The 25,497-nt window shown below is 45.1% G+C and overlaps 1 protein-coding gene across 5 annotated transcripts in view; it reads right to left on the minus strand.

Annotated features, from left to right (window-relative positions):
* The window catches only part of TAFA2 (TAFA chemokine like family member 2), a 505,302-nt gene that overhangs the window by 150,710 nt on the left and 329,095 nt on the right, over nucleotides 1–25,497 (minus strand). For all 5 annotated transcript variants that reach the window (XR_003858735.1, XR_003858732.1, XR_003858733.1 and 2 more), the window contains one exon: nucleotides 17,565–17,671. Coding sequence is in view for 1 of the 5 variants with exons in the window: in XM_029616859.1 (XP_029472719.1) it covers nucleotides 17,565–17,671 (107 nt within the window). In the remaining 4 variants the exon portion in view is untranslated. The remainder of the gene's footprint in view (nucleotides 1–17,564; nucleotides 17,672–25,497) is intronic.

Genomic DNA, 25,497 nt, shown 5'->3' on the forward strand with positions numbered 1-25,497 from the left:
CATTTTACCTTATGGTTGAGTACTCATGATGCCAGAAACATATGTGACAAGCAAAGGGTTCCCTTTTCAGGAATATATGAAATCCAAGCAGCTTTGTGCCCCCCATACAGGGACTATGTACACATCAGGCACACAGATGACAAGATGCAAGGATGAATTGTTGAACAAAGAGATTACAGGATACATTTTGAACTGTACATGTGACACATTTGGGGCTTAGTACATTAATCAGTTTTTGTTTTGTTCTAACTATAATGTCAATTAGCACATCAGCTCCTTTGTTAGTAAACAAAGCTGTGGACAGCAGAAGAAAATATTACCTTATTTCCTATTGATGATTTTGTAGATGCAATTTGTACCTTAAAGGGCATTCTATGCTCTGTACACTAATCGCATACAATGAATGGCAAAACACACTAGCTAGTGTATGATGTCCTTAAAGGCAAGCCACAGGAGTTTCTATAATGCTCGCTGAGGTAGATTTTAAAAACATACGCGTAGCGGCGCATATCTTATAAAATCCGGAGTCGGCCAGCGTGCAGGGGGTGCACATTTTTTCAACTTTCTTACAGAAGTCATTTGGCAAATCAGCATATTTTAGACATTGTCTGTAGTATGAAGAATAAGTAGATGTAGGATCCACTGTTGGGAAGCGCTAGGCAGCAGTTCCATTTCTGGGGAGAGAGTATGCCCTAGGCCACGGCACAACCCCAGAGGAACTCTGAAGAAGCGCTGGGGCAGGCAAGATGTGTCCGAGCACGGGCAGACAGGCTGAAAACCAGGGACCCCTGACCTCTGCTGAACCCGAACGCACCAGAAGAGACCCAACAATGCAATGCTGGTCTTTGGGGTAGCCCTCCAGCCACTCGATAGCCCTTTAGGACCTGCTATATGAGAACGGCAGGCACGACAGGATGGACAGAGGTCGAGGACAGGCAATGGTACTGGACAAGAACAATACATGGATACTTGAAGACTAGGAAGAGCACTCAGGATACTCAGCCGAGGACAATACTCAGACGAGGATGAGGATTCAGGATATAGGTAGTAGTCCGGGTTGAGTACTGCACCACAGCGCGCCCTATACAGCCACCCATGGCTGATCGCAGACCATGCCGAAAGCAAAGCAGACTCTAGCGAGAAAGTGAAGACTTGGATCCAGAGACATGTCAGAGATTCAGGAGAAGCCTGCACCGAGGCATGCCCTATTCAACCATTCATGGCTGGTTGCAGACCATGCTGAAGCGGAGCAGATTCTGGCTTGAGTCTAGGGCATGGACAGAAGCAGGGGCAAGGTACTCCGAAGATTCAAGACTTGAAACTAAGATTCATCAATGGACTATGGAATTAAAACAGAAGCCTTCCGGAGTCTTGTGCTGCAGGCGTGAAGGTAGGCCTAGTGCCACAAAGCGCCCTACACAGCCCCCCAAGGGCTGGTCATGGACCACGATGGAGGCACACCAGGAAGGATGAGCAAGAGGAATCTGGATGGCCTGGAGGGCACGTGGCTCCACCGAGTCCATGGCCTTTGCAACCTGTTGCTTCAGAGGTGGACCCATGGGCCGAGGTGGGGTTGACGCAACCCGTAGGTGAGGACCTACGGGTCCCCACTGTCGGCAGTTGGAGTGGGCTGATAGGCAGAGGCCACTGGAGCTTCACCTATACCAGCCCTCGTTCCCTGCAGGTTGAGCCTTTGGGTGCCGGGGCTGGCAGGAATTAGGTGGGCCTCGAGATAGAAAGGTTGGTTCAGCCCAGAGACAGCAAGTGAGGGATGGTGAAGTCCTACTCTGGACTGGGTATGGTTCTGGAACTCAGGCGCCAATGGAACAAAAGCTGACTGAGGGCACTCGAGCCCTCAGGTAGGCCGAAGCCTAATAAGTCCACATCCAGGGAGTAGGCTGAAGAGGTGTCCAAAGGTAGGCGAGAGTCAGGGCCGGCGGCAGTCTAGGGGCTGTGGCAAGCGATGCTGAAGTCTGAACATGGTGAAGTCAATAGCATAGTCAATCAAAGCTGAGGTCTGATCACGGAGAAGTCAATAGCGTAGTCAGACAAAGCGAAGGTCAGGGTCTGGAGATAGGCTGTAGGGTAGTCAGGCAAAGCAGAGGTCGAGTCCTTGTAATCAATCTGAAGCATAGAGCGTAGTCAGGTGAAGTGAAGTCAAAGTCCATGTAATCAATCCAAAGCATAGACAGGACAGGAACGAGGAAACAGGAACCAGGAACAACGAAGATCAGGAACGTAGAGTAGAGTTGAATCTCTTAGCAGCAACAAGTACTCGACCAGCGAGGAGACCTGTTGCAAAGGCAACACTATAGAGCGGGGCCTGAGCTTAAATACAGTGAAGAGGTTGATGTCATCATCCGGGGCCGTGGCCAGGCTCCCACCGCAGTCCCTTCAATAGGATCAGCGATGCGCGCGCGCCTAGGGAGAGGCACGGCGCGGGTAGTGGCATCTCTCCTTGGGCCATGCAGAGAGCCCGACGAGCAGTAGTATCTTGACTTGGAATGCTGGGGACTGTGACAGAGCCGGAGGCACTGGAGGCGGCCCGAGATCAGAGCTGGCAGCCGACCGCCGCTAGCGAGGAGGAACCAGAGGCTGGAATTCTTGTAAAAAGGTGAGAGGGCTGTGCCGCGGGTCTGCCATGGACGGCATGCGTAACACATATAATGCTTGTTCTAAAGCATTTGTATTAGCCTCCAGTGACAAAACGAGTACATTTCAAGATAGCATCATTGGTTTATAAAGCTCTCCAAAATATGGATCTTTCCTATTTAGCTGACTGGCTTACTAAATATATACCACCAAATTCATTTCATTCAAAGGACAAATTCTTGCTTAAAGTTCCTTCATTTAAGGAGGTACATTTATAGTTCACTCACTCTACAGCATTTTCCATCATGGGGCCTATTACCTGGAACACTCTTCCATAGGATCTTTGCAGTATTACTTATTATAAAGCTTTTGCAAGCAACCCAAAGCCTATTTCTTTCATTTGGCTTTTTGTTGTTTTTTTTATATTCTGCAGGTATATTTGGATGCGGTTGTTATTTTTTACTTTGGTTTATAATGTTTACTTTTAGCATGTTTTGCTTATATTTATTATATATGTTTTATTGTAAACTGCACAGAATGGTTGTTCCACTATAGACAGTATATAAGAAATGTAAAATAAAATAAGTATAGTACTTGAGCTTTCATACCACATAGGTCTATTCACTAGGTCTGTGCATTTGTAGGTCGATTCATTTCAGCGGTAGGTGCATATCTCGCAAATGGACAGTAGGCATGCAAAATTGATGGTATGTGTGTATGTGGGTAGCTGCGTACATACACACTTACCAACAGTTTGCACGCCTACTCTCCATTCGCAAAATTTGTGAGTACAGCCAAAATGAATGAAATGAATTGACCAACGTATGCATATCCCAAACATTCACATCTGAAGAAAGGACCTGTGTAGCCTTATAAGCTCATCTACCATACCTCTGAATTATTCTTATGTTGGTCTAATGAAACATATCACCACTTACAAAGAATCCAGTATTTTTTCCTATTTAGATTATAATTTGCTATGTGACCAATTGATTTTGACAAACACATATTTATGAGCAGTAAAGCTCTCTGTAAGTGTTCCCTTTTGTCCAGGGAGCTAAAATTTAATACCAGGTTTATTACTTGTATTGAAAGTCATTAAGCAGGAACCTCAAATTGACAAGTTATTTTGCTGCACTATCATAACATGCTTCATAAAGCATGTTCCTATTTCATAAATATTCCCAGAGTAAATGCTGTATTTTATCACAATAATAATTACATGGTATAGTGCTTAAAAAGAGGGGTATCATTAATCCTTATAACTAAATCCTAAGGCATTCTATTCAGAGAACTGAAGAAAGGCTAGAAGGCTTACTTTAAGAGACTCCAATTACAGTTTTTACTAGATAATACTTAAGTTTCCTAAGCAGAAATCTCCTAATTCCACTGAGACTAGTCAGTTGGAACAATGTCAGAAATTATACTAACCATACTGATGGGTTAATGTTATATTTAAAAAGGGTAAAGTTATAACAGTCCACATAAAAAAGTTTGTGAAAAAGTACATAAGTTACTCAGTTTTCATAGCGAACTTACAAGCATGTGTTCACTTTGACAATTATCCCATCAAAGCTAACTGCACGTAATTACACCTTCTAAAATATATACCAATATTTTTCTGGAAATTTTACGCACATACAGCCTGATTTTAAATGGCCCACGAGCGTAAAAAACAGGGGTTACGCGTGCAGCCGGGCCTTGTGCGTGCCGCGCGCATTTTAAAAGGAGGCTCGGCCGCGCACGTAACCCTCGTTATGCGCACAAGAGCTGGGCCAAAGAAAAGGGGCAGTCCAGAGGGTAGGGAGGGGTGATGCGAGGGGCGGAGAGGGGAGGAGCTGGAGCCGCCGGTACAGTGCCTATTTGTTGCTGTGCCGGGGAAGCATGCGCCGGCACTCAACTGGCACGCACAAGTTGCTTCTGCTCCAGAGGAGCAGCAACTTAAAAAACAAAAAAAAAACACCTGAAGGTAGGAAACAGTTACGGGGTGGGGAGGAGAGGGGAAGGGAGGTTAGGGTAGGCAGTAGGGAAGGCCGCGATGCATCGCCGCATGAAACTTGCCAAATTCTACCCTCCCTTGCTCACGCCACCCCCGATTTTATAACGTGCACGCATTGGTGCGTGCACGTTATAAAATCGCTCGTTCATGTGTGCACGCCGGGTAGTGTGCGCACATGGGCGCGCACTAAGGTATTTTTTAAAAATCTGCCCCATACTTTGGAAAATCCAATCATATGTTCATAAGCCCAAACAGCTCCCTCCTGGGAATGCCTCCACTCAGTCCGGGTAAACTTACACACAAGTTTATCAGGATGTTGGTGGGCTAATTTTGCAAGAAGGAGAAACAGTAGAAAAACTGATCCTTTGGATGGTGGTCTGAGGTCTTCTGCTAGATGAAATTATATCAAAAAAAGACATCCTAAATAATATATGCTCCTTAGCTCTCAAAGGATGACATTTTCAGAGCACATTGCTTTTAAATTACTTGTATGTACCCCTCATGCAGGCAGAATGCCGAAATACAATCATCTCAGTTTTAGGTTCTGATTTATTTCTATATACTGTAATTTTTATATGTTGATAAATTAGAATTGCTTTGTACTTTCCTCTTGTATATCTATGTATTAACTCCTTTTTTATTAAATGTTTTCATTATGCCTTTAATGATTCATAACTTTTGTCGTATTTATTTTATGTAATATAATATTTTTGTGCCTTTTCTTGTTCATGGCCTTTGTTCTATTTATCTCATTTAAATGTGTACCACTTTTTTGTTCTTTTTTTACTATGGTAGCCAGCTTCTCTCTTCACATTTCTAATCTTTCAACAAACTATTTCCATAGGGAAAGCACTGTTTTACCCCCTGGAAATACTTTAGAAAATTACTCTCAAAATGTAATTTGTAATATGACAAGTCAAAAAGGACCAATCAGATCTTGTACTTGTGAGGTAATTTGTGAGATTGTTCCTACACATAGTTGATCCTAGAGATTCAGAGACATTTCAAAGTAGGTGTTTAATGATTTATAGTTACAACATTTTATGTTTAAATGTTACTCAAAACAAAAGTGACAAACTTTAGAGAGGGAAATCGTATTTTAACTATTGCCACAAAAACATTTAGAACAGACTAGAGACAATATCATCGGCATATGCTCAAGACCAGGTTTAATCTGCTGTCTCTCGCCCTCAATGGGCCGCAGGCAGTAGTCAGCCTATGAGCAAAAATTGTTTAATCATTTATTGTCTCACGTCTTCCAAAAAATATATTCTTTTATAATTTTTTGAATATTGTAATTATAGATTTCTCAAATTCAAACCAATTCAAATATAAAGCATCTATTGAGAAAAATTTCTAAACCGGCTTATTACCCAAATTTTAGTAACAGAGAATACTTAGCCAATAGAAGGTCATTCATTATCCAACCCGACATGGGCCATGTTTCGACTCAAAAGAGTCTTTTTCAAGGGGAATGGATGTATCAACTCTCTTTACTACCGGTAAAATATTCAGAACTCCGGGACGTCAAACTCACATCTCTCCAGTTCTCAACATGGCATTTAACGCCTTTGCCACGCCTTTGCCAACGCCTTTTGAGTGATTATTTGAGAGGAGTTTGCTTCTGTTTTGTGATGTTTAAATGTTAAACAGATAAAGGATGTGTATTGCTACTCTCCTGCATTACTGAAAAATTACATAAGATACGCGCATAACCCCCAAAAAGCTGCCCCTGTGCACGCCGAGCCTATCTTGCATAGGCTCTGTGGCACGCGCAAGCCCCGGGACGCACATATGTCCCGGGGCTTGCAAAAGGGGCGGGATGTGGGTGGTCTGGGGTGGGGCGGGGCCTGAGCCTCCAGGCACAGTGGCAATTGCCGCTGTGCCAGGGATCGTGGGCCGGCTGTCGGCCGGTGCACGTAACCTCTTCCACAAAGGTAAGGGGGGGGTCTAGGTAGGGCTGGGGGGGCGGGTTAGGTAGGGGAAGGGAAGGTGTGGGGGAGCGGAAGGAAAGTTCCCTCCGAGGCTGCTTCGATTTTGGAGCAGCCTCGAGGGAACAGAGGCAGGCTGGGCGGCTCAGTGCGTGCAAGTTGCACAATTGTGCACCCCCTTGCGCGCGCCGACCCTGGATTTTATAACATGCGTCGGCTGCGCACACTTTTCACAACAAAAAATTTTTTTAGAGAGGAAAGTGATGTTTCATAAAATTCATTCAAGGAACCATCAAGGTTTTCCTCGTTATTTTTTAATCATGAACACCACCGTCCACCCTATATGGAATTTATTATTTTTTATACCAAAACAATTTTTTTGAAGATATTTATGTTTTATAAAAATACTGTGAAAATTTCATCCTCAAAACAAATAGGAACAGTCTACCAACTTGTTGCTTAGAAATTCAATAACTTAATTAACAATACTTAGCTTTAGCAAAGGCACTGAGACATCAATTCAGCAAAAGCGTTTTTGCCCCAACCGCCAGGCATTTTGAAAATAGACCCGGCGCGTGTAACCCTTTGAAAATAGGCCCATAGCATTTCCATATTGTTAAGCAGACATATATAACATTTAAATAAAATGTTACCAGCATAAACAGGAGGAGAAATAGTACAACATAATAACATACAAATAATCACAACCACGCATACTTTAAGTACTAAATTCCCTAATCAAGTCTGAAACTACTAAAAATGACAATATCAAGTTAATCTAGTCTTTCAGGTGTACAACTGATGACAATTGTGCTAAGGTTTAGTAGCAAGTTGTTATGAATCAGTCAGAAATAGATATGATCAATTTGTTGGCTATAGTAAAACAATGTTTCCAGAATGTAATATTGGCATCTTCATACATCATGAAATATCTTACTGACAAAGCAAATGTTGCTTACCTGTAACAGGTGTTCTCACAGGACAGCAGGATGTTAGCCCTCACATATGGGTGACATCACAGGATGGAGCCCAATCACGGAACACTTTTGTCAAAGTTTCTAGAACTTTGACTGGCCCCTACTGGGCATGCCCAGCATGGCACTAACCCTGCAGCCAGGAGGGGTCCCCCTTCAGTCTTGTTTAAAAAGCTACAGGAAGTGCCAAAAAATAAAATGGGAAATGTAATGAACCCAACACCGTGGGGCGGTGGGCGGGTTTCGTGAGGACTAACATCCTGCTGTCCTGTGAGAATAACTGTTACAGGTAAGCAACATTTGCTTTCTCACAGGACAAGCATGATGGTAGTCCTCACATATGGGTGAGTACCGAGCTGAGGATGTCCGAGTGTGCACCAAATGTACCCAGATGTGCAAGGCACTAGGACTGGGGTGAAATTTGGCTGAGGGCATCCTGAACCCTACCGGGCAGGCGGAAGGGTGTTGGTACGTCAAGTTGTGAATAGGTTGCGCAGGACAGATTGACCGAAGATGGAATCTTGTCTTCCGGCTTTGTCCAAGCAATAGTGGGCTGTAAAGGCATGGAGAGAACTCCAGGTGGCAGCCCTGCAAATGTCAGGAAGTGGCACCGAGCATAGGTGAGCTACTGAAGTCGCCATGGCCCTCAGAGTGTGCTTTGCTTGCTGATAGCAAAAAGATATGCAGTCCACTAGCCAGGAGGAGAGAGTCTGCTTACCCACAGGCTGCCCCAATTTCATGGAATGGAAAGAGACAAACAATTGAATGCTTTTCCTTGGGCAGCTGTACGGTCTAGGTAGAACGCTAGAGCCCGTTTACAGTCAAGGGTATGCAGAACCTGCTCTCCTGGATTGGAATGGGGCCTGGGAAAAAAGGTAGGTAGTATTATGGATTGATTGATAGAGATGTGAATCGTGTGCCAGATCGTCTTAACGATCAGATTCGGCTTGGGGGGGGGGGGGGAATCTGATCGTTAAGATATGTGAATTGGAATCGTTTCCGATTCCAATTCACATCGCTAATTTTTTTTTTAGGGAGGCCCACGCCGCTAAAAAAAAAAAACCCACCCGACCCTTTAAATTGACCCCCCCAAAACCTTTTAAAATTACCTGGTGGTCCAGGGGGGCCTCGGGGGGCCTCGGGGAGAGATCCAGGGGGGTCTCGGGGTGAGAGGAGAGATCCAGGGGGGCCTCGGGGAAAGATTTCCCATTCCCAGGCATCAGCTGCTCTAAAAAAAAAAATGGTGCCGATGCCCCTTTGCCCTTACCATGTGACAGGGTATCCGTGCCATTGGCCGGCCCCTGTCACATGGTAGGAGCACTGGATGGCCGGCGCCAAGATGTCACATGGCCGGCGCCATCTTGGCGCCGGCCATCCAGTGCTCCTACCATGTGACAGGGGCCGGCCAATGGCACGGATACCCTGTCACATGGTAAGGGCAAAGGGGCATCGGCGCCATTTTTTTTTTAGAACAGCTGATGCCTGGGAACGGGAAATCTTTCCCCGAGCCCCCCCTGGATCTCTCCTCTCACCCCGAGGACCCCCTGGATCTCTCCCCGAGGACCCCTGGACCACCAGGTAATTTTAAAAGGTTTTGGGGGGGTCGATTTAAAGGGTCGGGTGGGTTTTTTTTTTTTTTAGCGGCGCGGGCTCCCTAAAAAAAAAGGGTCGGAAGGGTGGGGGAGGCTAAGGGGGGTCGATTTAAAGGGTCGGGTGTTTTTTTTTTTTATCGGGCCATCGGCGCCATTTTAATTAGTGGCAACCAAAATGGCACCGATGGCTCGAGAGCAGGAGATCGCGCCGGGACCCCAGTGGGGGGGGGGCCCCACTGGACCACCAGGTAACTTAACATTTTGGGGGGGTTCGGGAGGGTGGGGGAGGGTAAGGAATTGGTTTTAAAGGGTCGGGGTGGGTTTAGGGGTTGTTTTGGTGTGCCGGTTTTCCCGCCCTCCCCCAAATAATTCCCGTGCCCTATTTAACGATACAATACAAATGCCCATGACGATAAATCAGGGGCATTTGTATTGTATCGTGCACTCTAACGATTTAGAACGATTTTAAAATTATCTGACGATAATTTTAATCGTTCAAAAACGATTCACATCCCTATTGATTGAGATGAAACTCTGATACTACCTTAGTCAAGAACTTAGGGTGAGTGCGGAGTACTGCCCGGTCCTGCAGAAGTTTAGTGTAAGGCGGATAGATAACTAGGGCCTGTAACTCACTAACTCTGCGAGCCGAAGTGATTGCCAAAAGGAAAATCACTTTCCATGTGAGATAGCGAAGTTCACAGGATTGGAGAGGCTCGAATGTTAGTTTCATGAGCCGACCCAAAACTAGGTTTAGGTCCCAAGAAGGGGCCAGAGGTTGCAGTGGAGGCTTGAGGTGAAGCAAACCCTTCAGAAATCATGTTACAAAGGGTTGTACTGATATGGGAACACCCCCAACACCTTTATGGAAGGTGGCCACCGCACTGACATGCATTCTAATGGAGGAAGTTTTTAGACCTGATTCTGACCAGTGCCAGAGATAGTCTACAAACTTTGAAATTGGACAAGTAAAGGGGTCAAGAGATTGAGAAGAACACCATGACTGAAACCTGTTCCATTTATAAGAATAAGATTTTCTCGTGGAAGGCTTCCGTGAAGCAATCAGGACATGGAAAACTGATTCAGAAAGGTTAAGTGGCTGGAGGATTAACCTCTCAACATCCATGCCACCAGGGACAAGGCTTGAAGGTTGGGGTGGCGCAGGAACCCGTCGTTTTGCATAATCAGAAGCAAGTCCTTTCCCAAGGGAATGTGCCTGCGAATGGAGAGATCCTGAAGTATTGGAAACCACACTTGGCTTGGCCAGTGAGTGCTATCAGGATCATGCTTCCCTTGTCCTGATGTAACTTCACGAGAGTCTTCGAGAGAAGTGGAAGTGAAGGGAATGCATATAGGAGACCGGTCACCCATGAGAGGGAGAACGCATCTCTTGGTTGTGAGTGTTGGCTGCGAGTGAGAGAGCAAAAGTTCTCTACTTTGAAGTTTTGACATGTCGTGAAGAGATCTATATGAGGGTAACCCCATTGTTGGAAGATCGAGTCCGCCACTGAGGGGTTGAGAGACCACTCGTGTGGTTGAAAGGCGTGACTTAGCTTGCCTGCCAACAGATTGTCCGCTCCCGGCAAGTAGGTGGCCCTGAGGTACATCGAGTGGGAGAGGGCCTCCGCCCATATCTGCACAGCTTCCTGAAACAGTAGGTAGGAGCCCTTCCCCCCCTGTTTGTTGATGTACCACATGGCCACCTGGTTGTCCATCTGAATCAGGATGACTTGATTGGAGAGGCGATCCTGAAATACCCTGAGAGTATATCTGATTGCTCAAAGCTCCAGGAAATTTATTTGGTGTTTGGCTTCCTCTGGAGACCAAGATCCTTGTGTCTGCAGATTGGCCACATGGGATCCCCAGCCGAGGTTGGAAGCATCGGTGGTGAGAGTTATTTGAAGGTCTAGAGCCTGGAAGGGCAAGCTTTGGAGGAGAGTGATCTGATTTTTCCACCAGGCTAGAGACTGACGGAGTGAGTCGGTGACGTGGACAATGGTCGACAGGGGCTGAATGCATTGAATCCATTGTGATTTTAGAGTCCACTGCATGACTCTCATGGCTAGGCGGGCCAGTGGGTGACCTGAACTGAGGACGCCATGTGTCCCAGTAGGATGAGAAAGTGGCGTGCAGTCGCATAGCGCTGAGACTGCACGCCACTTTGCAGCTGGTGTGCGAAAGAGACGAGAGTGGGAGCTCGTTGTCGAGGTAGAAAAGCTTTTGCCTGCAAGGTGTCCAAGTCTGCCCCTATGAATGATAAGGTCTGAGATGGGACTAAGTAGGATTTGTCGTAGTTGACGAGAAATCCTAGCGAAATCAGAGTGTGTAAGGTAAGATGTAGGGACGACTGAGCAGTTTGCTGAGTGGGAGCCCTGATCAACCAATCATCTAGATAGGGGTAGACGTGAACACCTTGAGTCCTGAGGAAAGCTGCAACTACTATGAGACATTTTGTGAACACTCGTGGTGCAGACGCGAGGCCGAATGGAAGCATTCGGTACTGTTAGTGCTTGGGGCCTACCAGAAATCTCAGGTATTTGCGATGAGATGGAGTTATCGCAATATGAGTGTATGCGTCCTGGAGATCAAGAGAGCAGAGCCAGTCTCCTCTTTGCAAAAGAGGGAACCCAAGGTTACCATCTTGAACTTTCCTCGTTGGAGGTACTTGTTGAGGGCACGTAGGTCCAGAATTGGACGAACGCCGCCTGATGTTTTGGGGATTAGAAAGTACCAGGAATAGAATCCTAGGCCTTGTTGGGAGTAGGGCACTGGTTCTATTGCTCTGGACTGGAGGAGGAGGGAAACCTCCTGTTCCAGGAGTGGTGAGTGGTCAGATGTTCCCCATGTCAGCCGAGGTGGGGAATCCGGTAGGATGGAGAGAAAGATCAGGTGATAACCCTGAGAGATTATGGCAAGGACCCACTGGTCTCAGATGATTGTGCACCATTTGTGGAGGAAATGGCACAATCGACCTCCCACTGGTATCTGAGGCAGTGGAAGCTGGCTGCTGCTCTCTATGCAGGAGTCAAAAAACCGGAAGCAGGGCCCGGCTGAGGAGCTGCTTGCGGCTTCTGTTTTCGTATCTGACGAGAGTGGGCCTTTTGGAAGGGTCTCGTGGAAAAGTTCTAGACGGTGGTGGATAGGACTTCTTTGGACGGAAGAATGACTTTTAGTATCCTTCCTGAATGGCTGTTTAGAGGCATACTCAAAAGGCATCAGAGAGAGCTGTCTCAGGGTCTCATGATGGTCTTTGAGTTCCGCCACCGTTCATTGAATCTGTTCACCGAATAGATTGTCCCCTACACAGGGTAGGTCGGATAATCTGTCCTGTACATACGGGCGAAGGTCCGAAGACTTGAGCCAAGCCTATCTTCTTGCCAAGATAGCAGCTGCAGATACCCTGGTTGCAGTGTCAAATATATCATAAGATGATCTGATCTCATGCTTGCCTGCCTCAAAACCCGTGTTTACTAGGATTTGGAGCTGATCTTGAAATTGTTGAGGCAGGGAGTCTGTTAAGTCTTGTATCTGCTTTAATAAGACCCTGTTGTATTGGGTCATATAGCGCTGATAAGAGGTGATTCGAGAGATGAGCATTGGGCCCTGGAAGACCCAGCGACCAATGCCATCTAGAAAATTTTGCTCCTTGCTTGGGGGAAAAGAATTGTGAGGTTTTGATCTCTTTGCCCTCTTTTGTGCAGATTACCACAACAACAGAGTGGTGATCCAATTGAGATTTTTGAAAAACTGGGGCTGACTGTATCAAATAATTGGTGTCAGCCTTCCTGTTGACTGGAGCAACAGAGCCAGGGTGTTCCCAGTTCTTTTGTGAGGAGATCCAGAAGAACTTGATGAATAAGGATGGAGGTTATTTCCTTGGGAGCATCCAGGAATTGCAACAGCTCCATCATTTGATGCCTGTCATCGTGTTCAGTCTGTAACTGGAAAGGAACCAATTCAGACATCTCCTTCACAAAGTTTATGAAGGAAAGGTCCTCTGGAGGAGAATGCTTTCTGCTTTCGGTAGGAGAAGGTGGTGAAGGCAGGTCATCGGTGTCTGGTGAAGAATCATCTGTCCAGGTATCGTAGGGATCGGCATCTGCCCCTCTAGGAGCCCTAGGGGATTGGGACTGAAGGTCCTAGTCTAGGCTCCGAAGGAACTGAAGGAATAATTGGAGGCACCGATGAAGGCATCAAAGGCACCGGTGCAGGCCTCGAGGGCATCGATGAATGGATCGGTGGCGCCGATGGACATATCGGCATCGGTAGGACTCCCGATGGAGGGATGCAGAATGGTGTTTCTCCTCCCAATGACAAGGTAAGCAGAGAGGGCACCGGAGCCACCGGTGATCCAGGATCCATTAGTGGAAAAGCAGCGATAAGCGCTTCCATCCTTGAGAGCAGCTTGCCAACCCTGCCGGAATCGGATTGGTGGGCGGTTCCATGATCAGTACCGGTGTCAGTGCCAGAGTAACTTGGAGTCAATGCATCGCCTTGTCGATGGCCTCCTGAACCAGTCGGTCCAGTTCTTCTCGGAGACCTGGAACAAGCAGCCCTGGCTCGGGAACAGAAGAAGGAGGCAGAGGCATAGCCGGAGGGACCACCGTTAAAGGCGGAGTCGCAGCTCCCAATCCCCTTTCGGGTGAGGGTTGCCTCTGTGACCCGGTCACTGAAAAGGTCAATGCCTTTTTTGGACGGGGTTTCTTCGACAGCGGCTAGGACGACGGTGAGGTCAATGATTTCGCTCCCTCGATGGTCCGAGACTTCTGATGTCGGTGGCGATGTTTTTCTCTACGATCCGCTCAATCCTGAGGGGAGTAGAGGTAGTTGAAGGCCGAGATGTCGTCGATGCCGGACGGTCACCGGCTGGTGGTCAATACTAGCGTGAAGTTGAAGGTGCCGGTTCTGACTACGTCGATGCAATTGACGGCATTGGGGTTTGAGCACAGAAGAGAAGTTCCATCTTCTCCATTTTGGTCTTGCAACCTTTTGGTGTCATTAGGGCACATTTGGTGCAGGTCAGGACATCTTGCTCACATCCAAGACACATTACACAGACCTTATAAGGTCTGTTATGGACATAGTGCAATTGGAGTCCGGGTACCGACGGAACCCCGACGCCATGGCCATGATAAAATTCGAGCCGCGGTACCACGGAGTCAATTCGAAGGAGAGACCCTTATGGGGTATGAAATTTTTTAGTAATTCCATGAGGAAAATTCCTGTCAGGAATCTCTGTGGAGCTCCTTAACTGCGTGGCCACTGCTGCGCGGAAAAAAGAAGACTGAAGGGGGACCCCTCCTGGCTGCAGGGTTAGTGCCATGCTGGGCATGCCCAGTAGGGGCCAGTCAAAGTTCTAGAAACTTTGACAAAAGTGTTCCGTGATTAGGCTCCATCCTGTGATGACATCCATATGTGAGGACTACCATCCTGCTTCTCCTGTAAGAATGCCATTTATAAATATATTGAAGAATAATCATCTTAATATTGCCTGATATATAAACTAGTTTTAGACTAAGCATCTTCCTATTCCTCGGTATGCCATGTAGATAATCAGAGAATTTTAAACTCCTGTTAAAAAACACTACAGTTTAATCAAATATTGGGGTAGATTTTCTAAATTTGCGCGATCGCGTATTTTTGTTTGCGCACGAACAAAAGTACGCTGGATTTTATAAGATACACGCGTAGCCGCGCGTATCTTATAAAATCCGGGGTCAGCGCGCGCAAGGGGTGCACATTTGTGCAACCTGCGCGTGCCGAGCCCAGCGCGCGCTGCCTGTTCCCTCCGAGGCCGCTCCGAAATCGGAGCGGCCTCGGAGGGAACTTTCCTTCACCCTCCCCCCACCTTCCCCTCCCTTCCCCTACCTAACCAACCCCCCCTCGGCCCTATCTAAACCCCCCTTACCTATGTTCCACGATTTACGCCTGCTAAAAGCAGATGTAAATTTACGTGCGCCAGCGGCCTGCTGGCGCGCGATCACCCGACCCGGGGACTGGTCCGGAGGCCTCGACCATGCCCCCGGGCCGACGCCACACCCCCGGCCCCGCCCCCGCAACACCGCGTCACGCCCCCGAAACGCCGCGTCATTTTAGACGTGCCCCCAACACGCCCCCGACACTCCCCTTTTAGAAAACCCCGGGACTTACGCGCGTCCCGGGGCTCTGCGCGCGCTGGTGGCCTATGCAAAATAGGTGCGCCAGCGAGCGAGGGCCCTGCGCGTGTAAATCCGGCCAGATTTACGCGCGCAGGGCATTTAAAATCCGCCCAATTATATTTAGTGGGTAAAATCCTATATAGTACAGTGCATTTATAACATGCATATTCTCTGAATAACCTAAGCACTCACTATTATTGGAACCTTTGCTGTTCGTACCTCTGAGTGTGTATGTAAAACTGACCCCCAAAACCTACCCCACTGTCAAAACCTCACCTCAGGGTAATATTGTCCCCTCTTACAATGGTATAAATAGAGTGACATATTGGTCCCTGGTTCCTATGGAGTCTCTCTCACTCTCTCTCCCTTTCTTTCTCTCTCTCTCTCTCCGGGCCTTATTTTCTAAGGCTATTGCATGCTTGCGTTACCAGCTAGAAATCATAGCGTATGCCTGCGAAGGGGACATCGGGGCGGAGTTGGCCCTGGAAGATGAGGAGTTGGGGCATCACCGGGGCCGACTCCGCAAAGACAGCGCAAGCAGCGAAAAGGTAAGGAGCCTTTTCGCTGCCTATTTCGCGCCGAATAACTACACCTCCTAAAGTATCGCAGGCCTGCGATACTTTAGAAAATGAGGCCCTATGTTAGAAAGGTTAGTAGATTACTTAATAAACATTAAGGGCCAGATTTTATAACATGCGTGCGGGCATAGATTTGTTCGCGCAACCTGGCGCAAACAAATCTACACCTGATTTTATGACATGCGCCCGCTGCCGCGCACATGTTATAAAATCCAGGGTCAGCGTGTGCAGGGGGTTGCACAATTGTGCAACCTGCGCGCGCCAAACCGAGCAGCCTGCCTCCATTCCCTCCGCCCCCCGCACCTTCCCCAATCTAACCCGCCCCCCAGCCCTAACTAAAACCCCCCCTGACATTTATTGAAGAAGTTACGCCTGCCTCTGGGCAGGCGTAACTTGCGCGCATCTGCTCTCCATCCCCCAGCCCGGTGGCTGTTCCAAAGGCCTCAGTCCTGCTCCCGGAACGCCCCTGGGCTGACGCCCCGCCCACAGCCCCGCCTCCGGAATGCCCATTTTTTCAAGCCCCGGGACTTACGCGCGTCCCGAGGCGTGCGCAGTGGGAGGCAGGGGTAGATTTTCAAAGCGTTGTGTGGATAAGATATGCGCGCAATCCCCGAAAACCTACCCCTAAATCATAAAAAAAAAAAGGTTAGTTGATTTGACAAAAATGCATATGTAACTCCTAAATGTGGTATTTGGTAAACACATTGTTCAAAATGACATATATAAAATTCTTGCAATGAAATGATCTCATAGTAAAAAGCATGAATTTCTAGAAAATATTTCTAAATGGACTGCTATATATGACCTGGCACCATTATGAGTGCCTGAATGTCTGCTACAACCTAATGTCTTGAAGAGATTATGTTTATTTCAGATTAGTCATTAATGTTGATTTATATCAAGTTTATCTTTACCTGACTAGAACTGATAAGCTGCTAAGAGTCCCTGATTGTTCTGGTATTCTAACACTGGTGAATTTATTATTCAAAAAGGCAAGCAATACGTTTAAAAAATACTGATTATATAAGTAATATAGTGGAAATATCTACATTTTACCCTTTCAAACAAAATAAAGAAGGGTGGAAGAATTTCCTGGATTGGTCAACCATAGTAAAATAAAAACAGAATTATTTACAAACTATTATGTATTACTGAGCCCAGAACATGCATTCATCATGGATTAATACCAGTATTTATGTCAGTGCTGCCAAGGATATCATTATAGTGTACCAATGCAAAAGTGCCAATGCATGCAGTATGATGCTGAGTTAAGTGAAGAAATGTCTTTGACGCTTGCTTATATTAAATAAATAAACAATAATATGTCTTGTTCTCTCTCCAGGAGGTTATTACTGACAACCAAAGCAATTTGCATGCAACTGAATGATACCGGTTATACAAAAATTGCATGTTATGAGGTTTGTTTCTGCTGGAAGTAATCTAGAATATTTGATAAGAACTTTTCCTTTTTTTAATAAGAGGTAAAGCATATTGCATACTTACTCATCGTTGCTAAAGATTATTTTCTAGCATTCATACAAATAAAACAGAATGATATTCAACAATCAAAGAGGAATTAAAATAATCTATTGATATGTATCTGCTCATGTTTTGATTTGGAAACTATATGGTAACATAGAAACTTGTACAGGAAGTAAAATATCTGTATATTATAGAAATATTATAGAAATTAAAATCAGATTTGTAGGGCTCATTAATATATATGGAATAGCTCATTACCTTTATGGTGATTCGCCCCAGATGCTAATTTTCCCCACAGAGTTACAACAAATACTATTATTAGCAGTTTTCCTTTTGTTGCTTTCTGCAAGTACCTCCTATTCATCCTGAAAATAAATATAAAGTACATTTCAGTGTACCAGTCTAATGATTTTCATGTAAAACATATTTTAGACATTCATTTTATATAAAATTCCTCTTAGGAAGAACACATAACAAATAAAACAAGCAAAAATATCTTTGTTAGAACACAAGAAATGTTTTCTCAATTTTTTTGTGATTTGGCTGATGTGCAACTTAATTGAGAGAAACCAGAAGCCTTTCTCAGGTTTGTCAACAAAGCCTACATGCCACGCGTGGAAGATAAGCCTATCTCTCTGAAGCTCTTTGGAAAGAAGTCCACGGTACTTATGTGTCTTTTGATGATTTACCCTAAGCAGGGTATCTGTCAAAGAGTGATCATATGGCTATCTCATTTGATTTAAGCACAGTTCTCACACATATTACAAAATAAGAAAAAGAAAGCAATATATTTCAGTTGACAGACTACATTCTTTATGCTACCAGAATCTCACTTTATTTTTGTTTTCCTGTGAAGCAAATTTTAGGCACCAGATGATTTCTTGGAAAATTAACTACAATGAACCAAAAACATCCTTTTAAAAGTTGAACAATTTAATTTACCCAAGTAATAATCCATGTACACATTTCTATATTATAAATCAAATATTTCAAACATTTGTAAAGTATAAGAACAAATGAAAAATGTTATGAGCTTTGGCAATGTTTGCTACAATATTTATATTTTCCCCATCATTACCCAGAACCTAGAGAAGAAAAAAGATTGGTTCGCACATGATGTTTGAACCAATGTGCCTGCATGAAAGATTCCAGCTGGTTTCCTTTTCCAAGACAGATGGGAAATTGATTACAGACAAAACATTACAATTCCTACAATTCTTTGGTAGTAATCTACCCTCTTCTTCCCTTAATAGTATAGAAAAAAGACTTCCCTACAATAAGGGGCCTATGCACATTTTAAAAGGGCTACGTGCATACATTTTGGGGTTTATGTCGTGGTCGGGTCTTGCGTGCACCGCACGCATTTTACAACGGGCCCAGCCACACATGTAAACCCCGATACGCACAGAAGTGCCAGCTGAAGGAAAAGGGGCGTCCCAGGGGGGGTGTTGTCTGGGTGGGGAGGGGCGGGAGCAGGCCAGAACAGTGCCATTAGCCGCTGTCCCAGGGAAACACATGCCGGCAGCCGGCCAGTACGCGCAGATTACTTCTGCTCCAGAGGAGCAGTAAGTAACAAAATAGAAAAATTAGGGATAGTTAGGGTTAGGTTAGGGGTCGGGGAGGAGATGGGAAGAGGTAGGAAGGTGAAGGTTAGGGTTAGGGATAGGGATAGAAAGTTCCATCCCAGTCCACTCCTTAATTTGAACAGACTGGGAGGGAACTGGGGAAGAGCCGATTGCTTCGCCACGCGTAGGTTATAAAATCTCCCCCTGCGCAAGTGTGACACGGGCCACCCGCACATGAGCATGCAGATTTTAAAATCCAGTGCACATGTATATGTGGCCATCGGATTTTGTAACATGTGCGCGCCGGCTCGTGCATATTAATAAAATTGGTGCATTCATGTGCATGCGCCGGGAACCGCATGCACATGGACAGGTGCGCACTGCTTTTAAAATTGACCCCTAAGGCCCTTGCTTGCACGTTTAAATAGAGAACTACGCAGGATGGTTGTAACATGTACATTCAAGGAGTCTGGAAAAACATAGTATCCTGTACCCAGCACAACACGGATTTAGAAATTATTTTAGCACAGAGACCCTTTTAACTTCACTACAAGATATCATCCTAAGAGGAACCGATAACAGCCAATCTTACTTCCTAATCTTACTGGACATCTCGGCAGCCTTTGATACAGTTAACCATAATAGTGATGTGAATCGTTTTTTGACGATTTAAAACAATCGTCAGATATATTTTAAATCGTCAAAAATCGTTAGAGCCACGATACAATAACAATTCCCCCGATTTATCATCAAAAAATCGTAAATCGGGGGAGGGCGGGAAAACCGGCACCCTAAAACCCACCCCAACCCTTTAAAATAAATCCCCCACCCTCCCGAAGCCCCCCCAAATGTTTTAAATTACCTGGGGTCCAGCTCGATCTCCCGCTCTCGGGCCACAGCTGCGTTAAAAGAAATGGCGCCGGTGGCCCTTTGCCCTTACCATATGACAGGGCAAAGGTAGCACCAGCGCCATTTTGGTTCCTGTCACCCAACGTCACGAGTGCAGGAGATCGCTCCCTGGACCCCCACTGGACCCCCAGGGACTTTTGGCCAGCTTGTGGGGGCCTCCTGACCCCCACAAGACTTGACAAAACTACAGCGGGGGTCATGTATGCGTGAAGGGATGCGGTCCGTCCCTCTTGACCCCCAGCCTTCTTCCCCAACCCTTAAACATTTTTCATGTCAGAAATCCTTTGGTCTGGTCCCCCCCAACCCTGTGCTCCTATGAAAATGCCAGGCTTTCCAGTTGTTTCCCACTAAGCCCCTGGACTGTCCAGCATCCTTGGCCCATGATATATATGCCACAATCAATTCTTCTGCCACCGGACCTTCTTTCAAACCATGTTATCTTAGGAAGGCGTGCACTCTCCCATATCCCCTGCAATAAGCATCCCACATGGTGGGAGCCACAGCTCTCCATAACAGATCTGCTGTGGTTGGGGTCCAATTGACCATATATGCTCCGGTACTGGGGTCGCCCTCTCGTTGGCATTGGGTACCTGTTGCAGAACAAAGACCATTTAGCGCGAGATAGCGAGTCTGCCATGCCATTGTAAGAACCTGGAACGTGGCATGGCTTCACCGTGGTATTAATGCGCAGACTACTTAGCACTATCTGCCGAAACAGGTCCGCCACCCATGGACTTTTTGCTGACTACCTGTTGAAAACCGAAACCACGGCTTGATTGTCACACCAAAAGACAATGTTTGTCCCGTAACCACTCTCCCCTTATTACCAGCGCAACCCAAATGGGGAAAAGCTCTTGGAATGTTATGTTGGTTGTAATACATTCATTCACACATAACGTTGGCCATTGCGTGGCAGACCATGTGCCCTGCCAGTAAATGCCAAATCCCAACCCCCTGAAGCCTGAGTAAATATCCAAGTCCCGACTTGACTCTGGGGGCTTCTGCTACACTGATATGCCTTTATAGCTGCTGAGGAATGATGTCCATATCGTAAGATCCTTGTATGGCCATTTTGCAATACGATTCGAGTGCAAGAGGTCGCTTCCGGACCCCCGCTGGACTTTTGGCAAGTCTTGTGGGGGTCAGGAGGCCCCCCCAAGCTGGCCAAAAGTCCCTGGGGGTCCAGCGGGGGTCCGGGAGCGATCTCCTGCGCTCGTGACGTCGGGGGACAGGAACCAAAATGGCACCGGCGCTACCTTTGCCCTGACAGGGCAAAGGTAGCGCCGGTGCCATTTTGGCCCGAGAGTGGAAGATCACACCGGGACCCCCCCCACTGGACCCCAGGTAATTTAAGACATTTTGGGGGGTTCGGGAGGGTGGGGGATTTATTTTAAAGGGTCGGGGTGGGTTTTAGGGTTGTTTTAGTGTGCCGGTTTTCCCGCCCTCCCCCTTCCCCTTCCCCCGATTTACAATTTTTGACGATAAATCGGGGGAATTCCTATTGTATATCGCCTCTAACGATTTTTGACGATTTAAAATATATTGGACGATATTTTAAATCGTCAAAAAACGATTCACATCCCTAGTGTCTAATTCTGCTTAGAATATGCAGCAAAATTGCTGGCTAGCACAAGTGAGGCTAAATGTAACAGATTCTGTTACCCAAAAGATGTGAAGCTGTGTTCATATAAAAAAAAGTAGTCAAACTGACATCATCTGTGATATGGCATAGCTTGTAAAAGCTTACTAAGATTCCGGTCATGGTGAGTTCCTCATTAAAGACCATGAATATCAATTACGAGCACTGATGATGACCACAGTATTACCAGTGATAATGAGTCATTTGTGACAATTATAAGCCATTCCATTCTTTCTTTGGCATTTACAATAGAAAGTTTCATCAGAACTAATGGAGCCTACTTTGTGGCAGTGCTTGTCAACCCAGTCCTCAGGGCACACCTAATCAGTCAGGTTTTCAAGATATCCACAATGAATATGCATGAGATAGATTTGCATGCATTGCTTCCATTGTATGCAAATCTATCTCATGCATATTCATTGTGGACATCCTGAAAATCTGACTGGATAGGTGTGTCCGGAGGACTGGGTTGAGAAGCACTACATGCATGTGTTCCGTAGAGCATAAATCCAAAATTCTCCAGCTCTGTCACACTCCTCATGTCCCTCTCTGACAAGTCCTGAAAATTTGTTGTAGTTTGGATACTAAACAAAAGTTATTAGGAAAACACAAAAAGAGATTTCATAAGCTTTGTTCAGTTTCTATTTCTCTCTCTTCATTATCCTCATAACACATCGATAAAACCATATTAACATCATTCCCCTGAGATCATCTTTAATCCTTGCTCTGTTAATGCAAAAATGAAGTAGTCACAGGCAGTCATAATAATCTCTCTCAAAAGCCAGGCAATGTAAGCAATGGGCTGCAAAATGTCTGTTATCTTTCTGCTTCATAAGCAATCTCAAAACTTGATTCTCTGCACATTTCTGCCAGACTAAGATCCTAAAACTCAAACATTCTATAATGATTAGATTTAAAAATATGTAACTTGACAGCAGAGTCAAGGATTCAGAGGTGTCCTTCTACAAAAACAATGACACAGACAAATTTAGTTCCATTATGTGCAAAACATTTTTGAAACCAAGAGCTCCATCCAGTTTTGAATAAATTTAAAGACTTATAATATTAACATGAGTAAAAGTTGTTAAACTGTATTTGAAAAGTATAGAAAGCAATTATAGAAAACAAATTGTGTTTGCCTCAGTATGAAAATTGCATTCAGCAATACATGAAAAGAATAAAAGTAGGAAGTGATAAAAATTAAGAACTGATGGATTGCAACAGTTGATTGCAATTCAATAATTATTTTCTGAATGCTTTGTATCAAATTATGCATCTGTACCAAAATGATTAATATCAAACCAAATTTCACTTCCTATATAGAGCAGAATATGATTTTATAATGAATGGAGAAGGCTAGGTATTTCATCTCCCATTCTCTTCGGAGTAATGGAGTCATATTTTCCATTTTTCTAATACTACAGCAGTTAAATGTTAGTTTTTGGATGCATTAGTCACTTACTCACCATGAGCACTGAGACAGTTATTCAAATGCGGGCATTAGAGAAATGCAAAACAGGATTCTAGGTGCAGAAACTTCTGCAAAATCTATGTATAAAAGAAAGAAAAATCATCTGTTTCTCACTTTCAATTTGTTCGACCTTGGATCACACATCCAAAAATATTTCTACTCCCACCATCATGAATGTAACTAAATCAGGGAACTGCTGTGCTGATTGTTACTAGAGACATGTTTTGGTATCACACTGATATATCTAGGGCCTGATTTTCAAAAGAGTTATGCCAGAGGCACAGTGTGGGAGAAATCTTTTTGAAAAGGGCTGCTGAAGATTAAATACAATTGTAAACAACTGAAAAGTAACTTGGAAAAAGAAATTTAAGTCAAGAAGGATTGCCATGGAAAGGATGAATAGTATTTGAAAAATTCAAATAAGTGGAGGGATCACATGATAAGGTGAGCAAGGCAGACATGTATACTGACTGTTCCAGGACATACCCCTCCAAAATGGAGTTGCTTTAATAATTACTACATTCTCTTTTGGTTTATATATATTTTTTGTGCATTCGTGACTTGAGTTTTGATAGTGAAACAAACTAATGAATACTGCGATATCAAAATGGGACAAAGAAAAGGCAAAGGTAGGCAAAGCTAAGATGGCAGAGAATAATGAACAGAAGGTCGGCCTAGAAACAGCAGCGTTTATTTAAAAAAATACACAAGTGTAGATTACTGAAAAGGAGTTGAAAAATGAAAGAAGGTTGGAATGCTTTGACACTACATTTGTTGTGATAGGCTTCAAATTCTTTGAATTCACATGGAAATGTACAGACTTATAAATGCGTCAGGTGACTGCTGATTAATGTTCTTGAACAGGCTGCAAAAGGCACAGCAGACAAATTAGAGGATTTGGAGACGAGGTAAGCCATTAGAATAACATTAGAGACCTGGACATCTCAGAAAATATTCAAGAAGCCCAGCTGAAAAATGTGTTTGATTCCTGGATAATGGCCAGATTAAAGTTAGATAAGACCGATTGCTACATCAAATTCAAAATAGTACATCATATGGTGACCACATGGAGGGCCAGGAGCACACCCGAGGACTATAATGTAACAAACATTGAACTTTGCTGACAAAATGAACATTCTTCAAGCCTACTGAGGGCTTCCAGAGATAAAGAATAAAGAAAATAAAATACTTGTTTTTAATGATTTCATAGCAAAAATCTCAGCAAAACAGAAGGAGTTGGCATCCCCAATATGTGGCACTGATACAGAAAAAAGTACACTTCATGTTAATGTAGCTGTATAAACTTAAAGAACTGATTGATAGCCAAAATCGCATCTTTGTACCAGCCTCTGAAGCTAACGGCCAGATTTTAAAAGGCCTGTATGCATAAAATTCTAGGTTTACGCGCGTGGCCGGGACTTGCGCGCACTGCACACATTTTCAAAGAGGCCCGGCCACACGCATAAACCCCGGTAAGTGCACAAGTGCCGGGCCTCTTCAAAGGGGCGGGGTCTGGGTGGGGAGGGGCCGGGCCAGTGCCATTGAACTGCTTCAGCTCGGGATCTGAAGTAAGTTCTAAAACAAAAACAAAAAAAGAAAGATAGGTAGGGTTTGGGGTGGGTAGGAGAGGGGAAGAGGGAGGGAGTTTAGGTAGGGGAATAGGGAAGTTTCCTCCCAGTCCGCTCATTAATTGGAGCAGACTGGGAGGAAACTGGGGGAAACCCAAATGCATCACCGCACAGAGTTTGCATAAATTCTCCCCCCTCCCCTTGCGCGGGCCACCCGCACATACACATGCGGATTATAAAATCTGGCGCACATGTGCATGCGGCCATCAGATTTTATAACATGCGTGTGCCGGCATGTGCGCATATTATAAAATCGGCACATCCATGTGGGTGACCCCCATGTGCTAATATCTGCTTCAAAATGTGAAATGAGGGGAAGGAAGAATAGCGGTGGTTTGACTGGAAGGTGCTGAGGTTTGGAGAGGTGAGCTCTGAATACAGATTGAAGGTAGCTTGGAAGCGGGAATAAGATTTGGAAGATGATAGCTAGGTTGGACAGATATGGTTAAGAGAAGTTGGGGTATTTGGGGAAGGGGAGGAAAAAGGGAGAGGGGTGGGTTAGGGAGGAGAATACTTGGTCATTGGTGGGTATGATTTTTTCATATTGGTACAGAGGCTAGATACATTTTGTTAGGTTGGCGCTAGGGAGGATAAATTTCAAAGCTGCTCACAAGTGCCCATGTATGTATATATATGCGTGCGCAAAGTTCCTATAGCATTTTATAACCTGCACACAAATAATATAAAATAGGAGTAAATATGCACACAAGCATGCTTACATATGTAAAAACCATGAGCCACGCAAGTTTGGACTTATCTGAACATAAGAACATAAGAAATTGCCATGCTGGGTCAGACCAAGGGTCCATCAAGTCCAACATCCTGTTTCCAACAGTGGCCAATCCAGGCCACAAGAACCTGGCAAGTACCCAAGAAGCTGGCAATTACCCAGAACCTGGATAAATAGCAACACTTATCTGGATAAGTTGCAATTTATCAAGTAAAGTAGCCACAAAGTGTTATCTGATTCAGCCGGATA

Source organism: Rhinatrema bivittatum, chromosome 9 (genome assembly GCF_901001135.1).
Source record: "Rhinatrema bivittatum chromosome 9, aRhiBiv1.1, whole genome shotgun sequence".
Lineage (NCBI taxonomy): Eukaryota > Metazoa > Chordata > Amphibia > Gymnophiona > Rhinatrematidae > Rhinatrema > Rhinatrema bivittatum.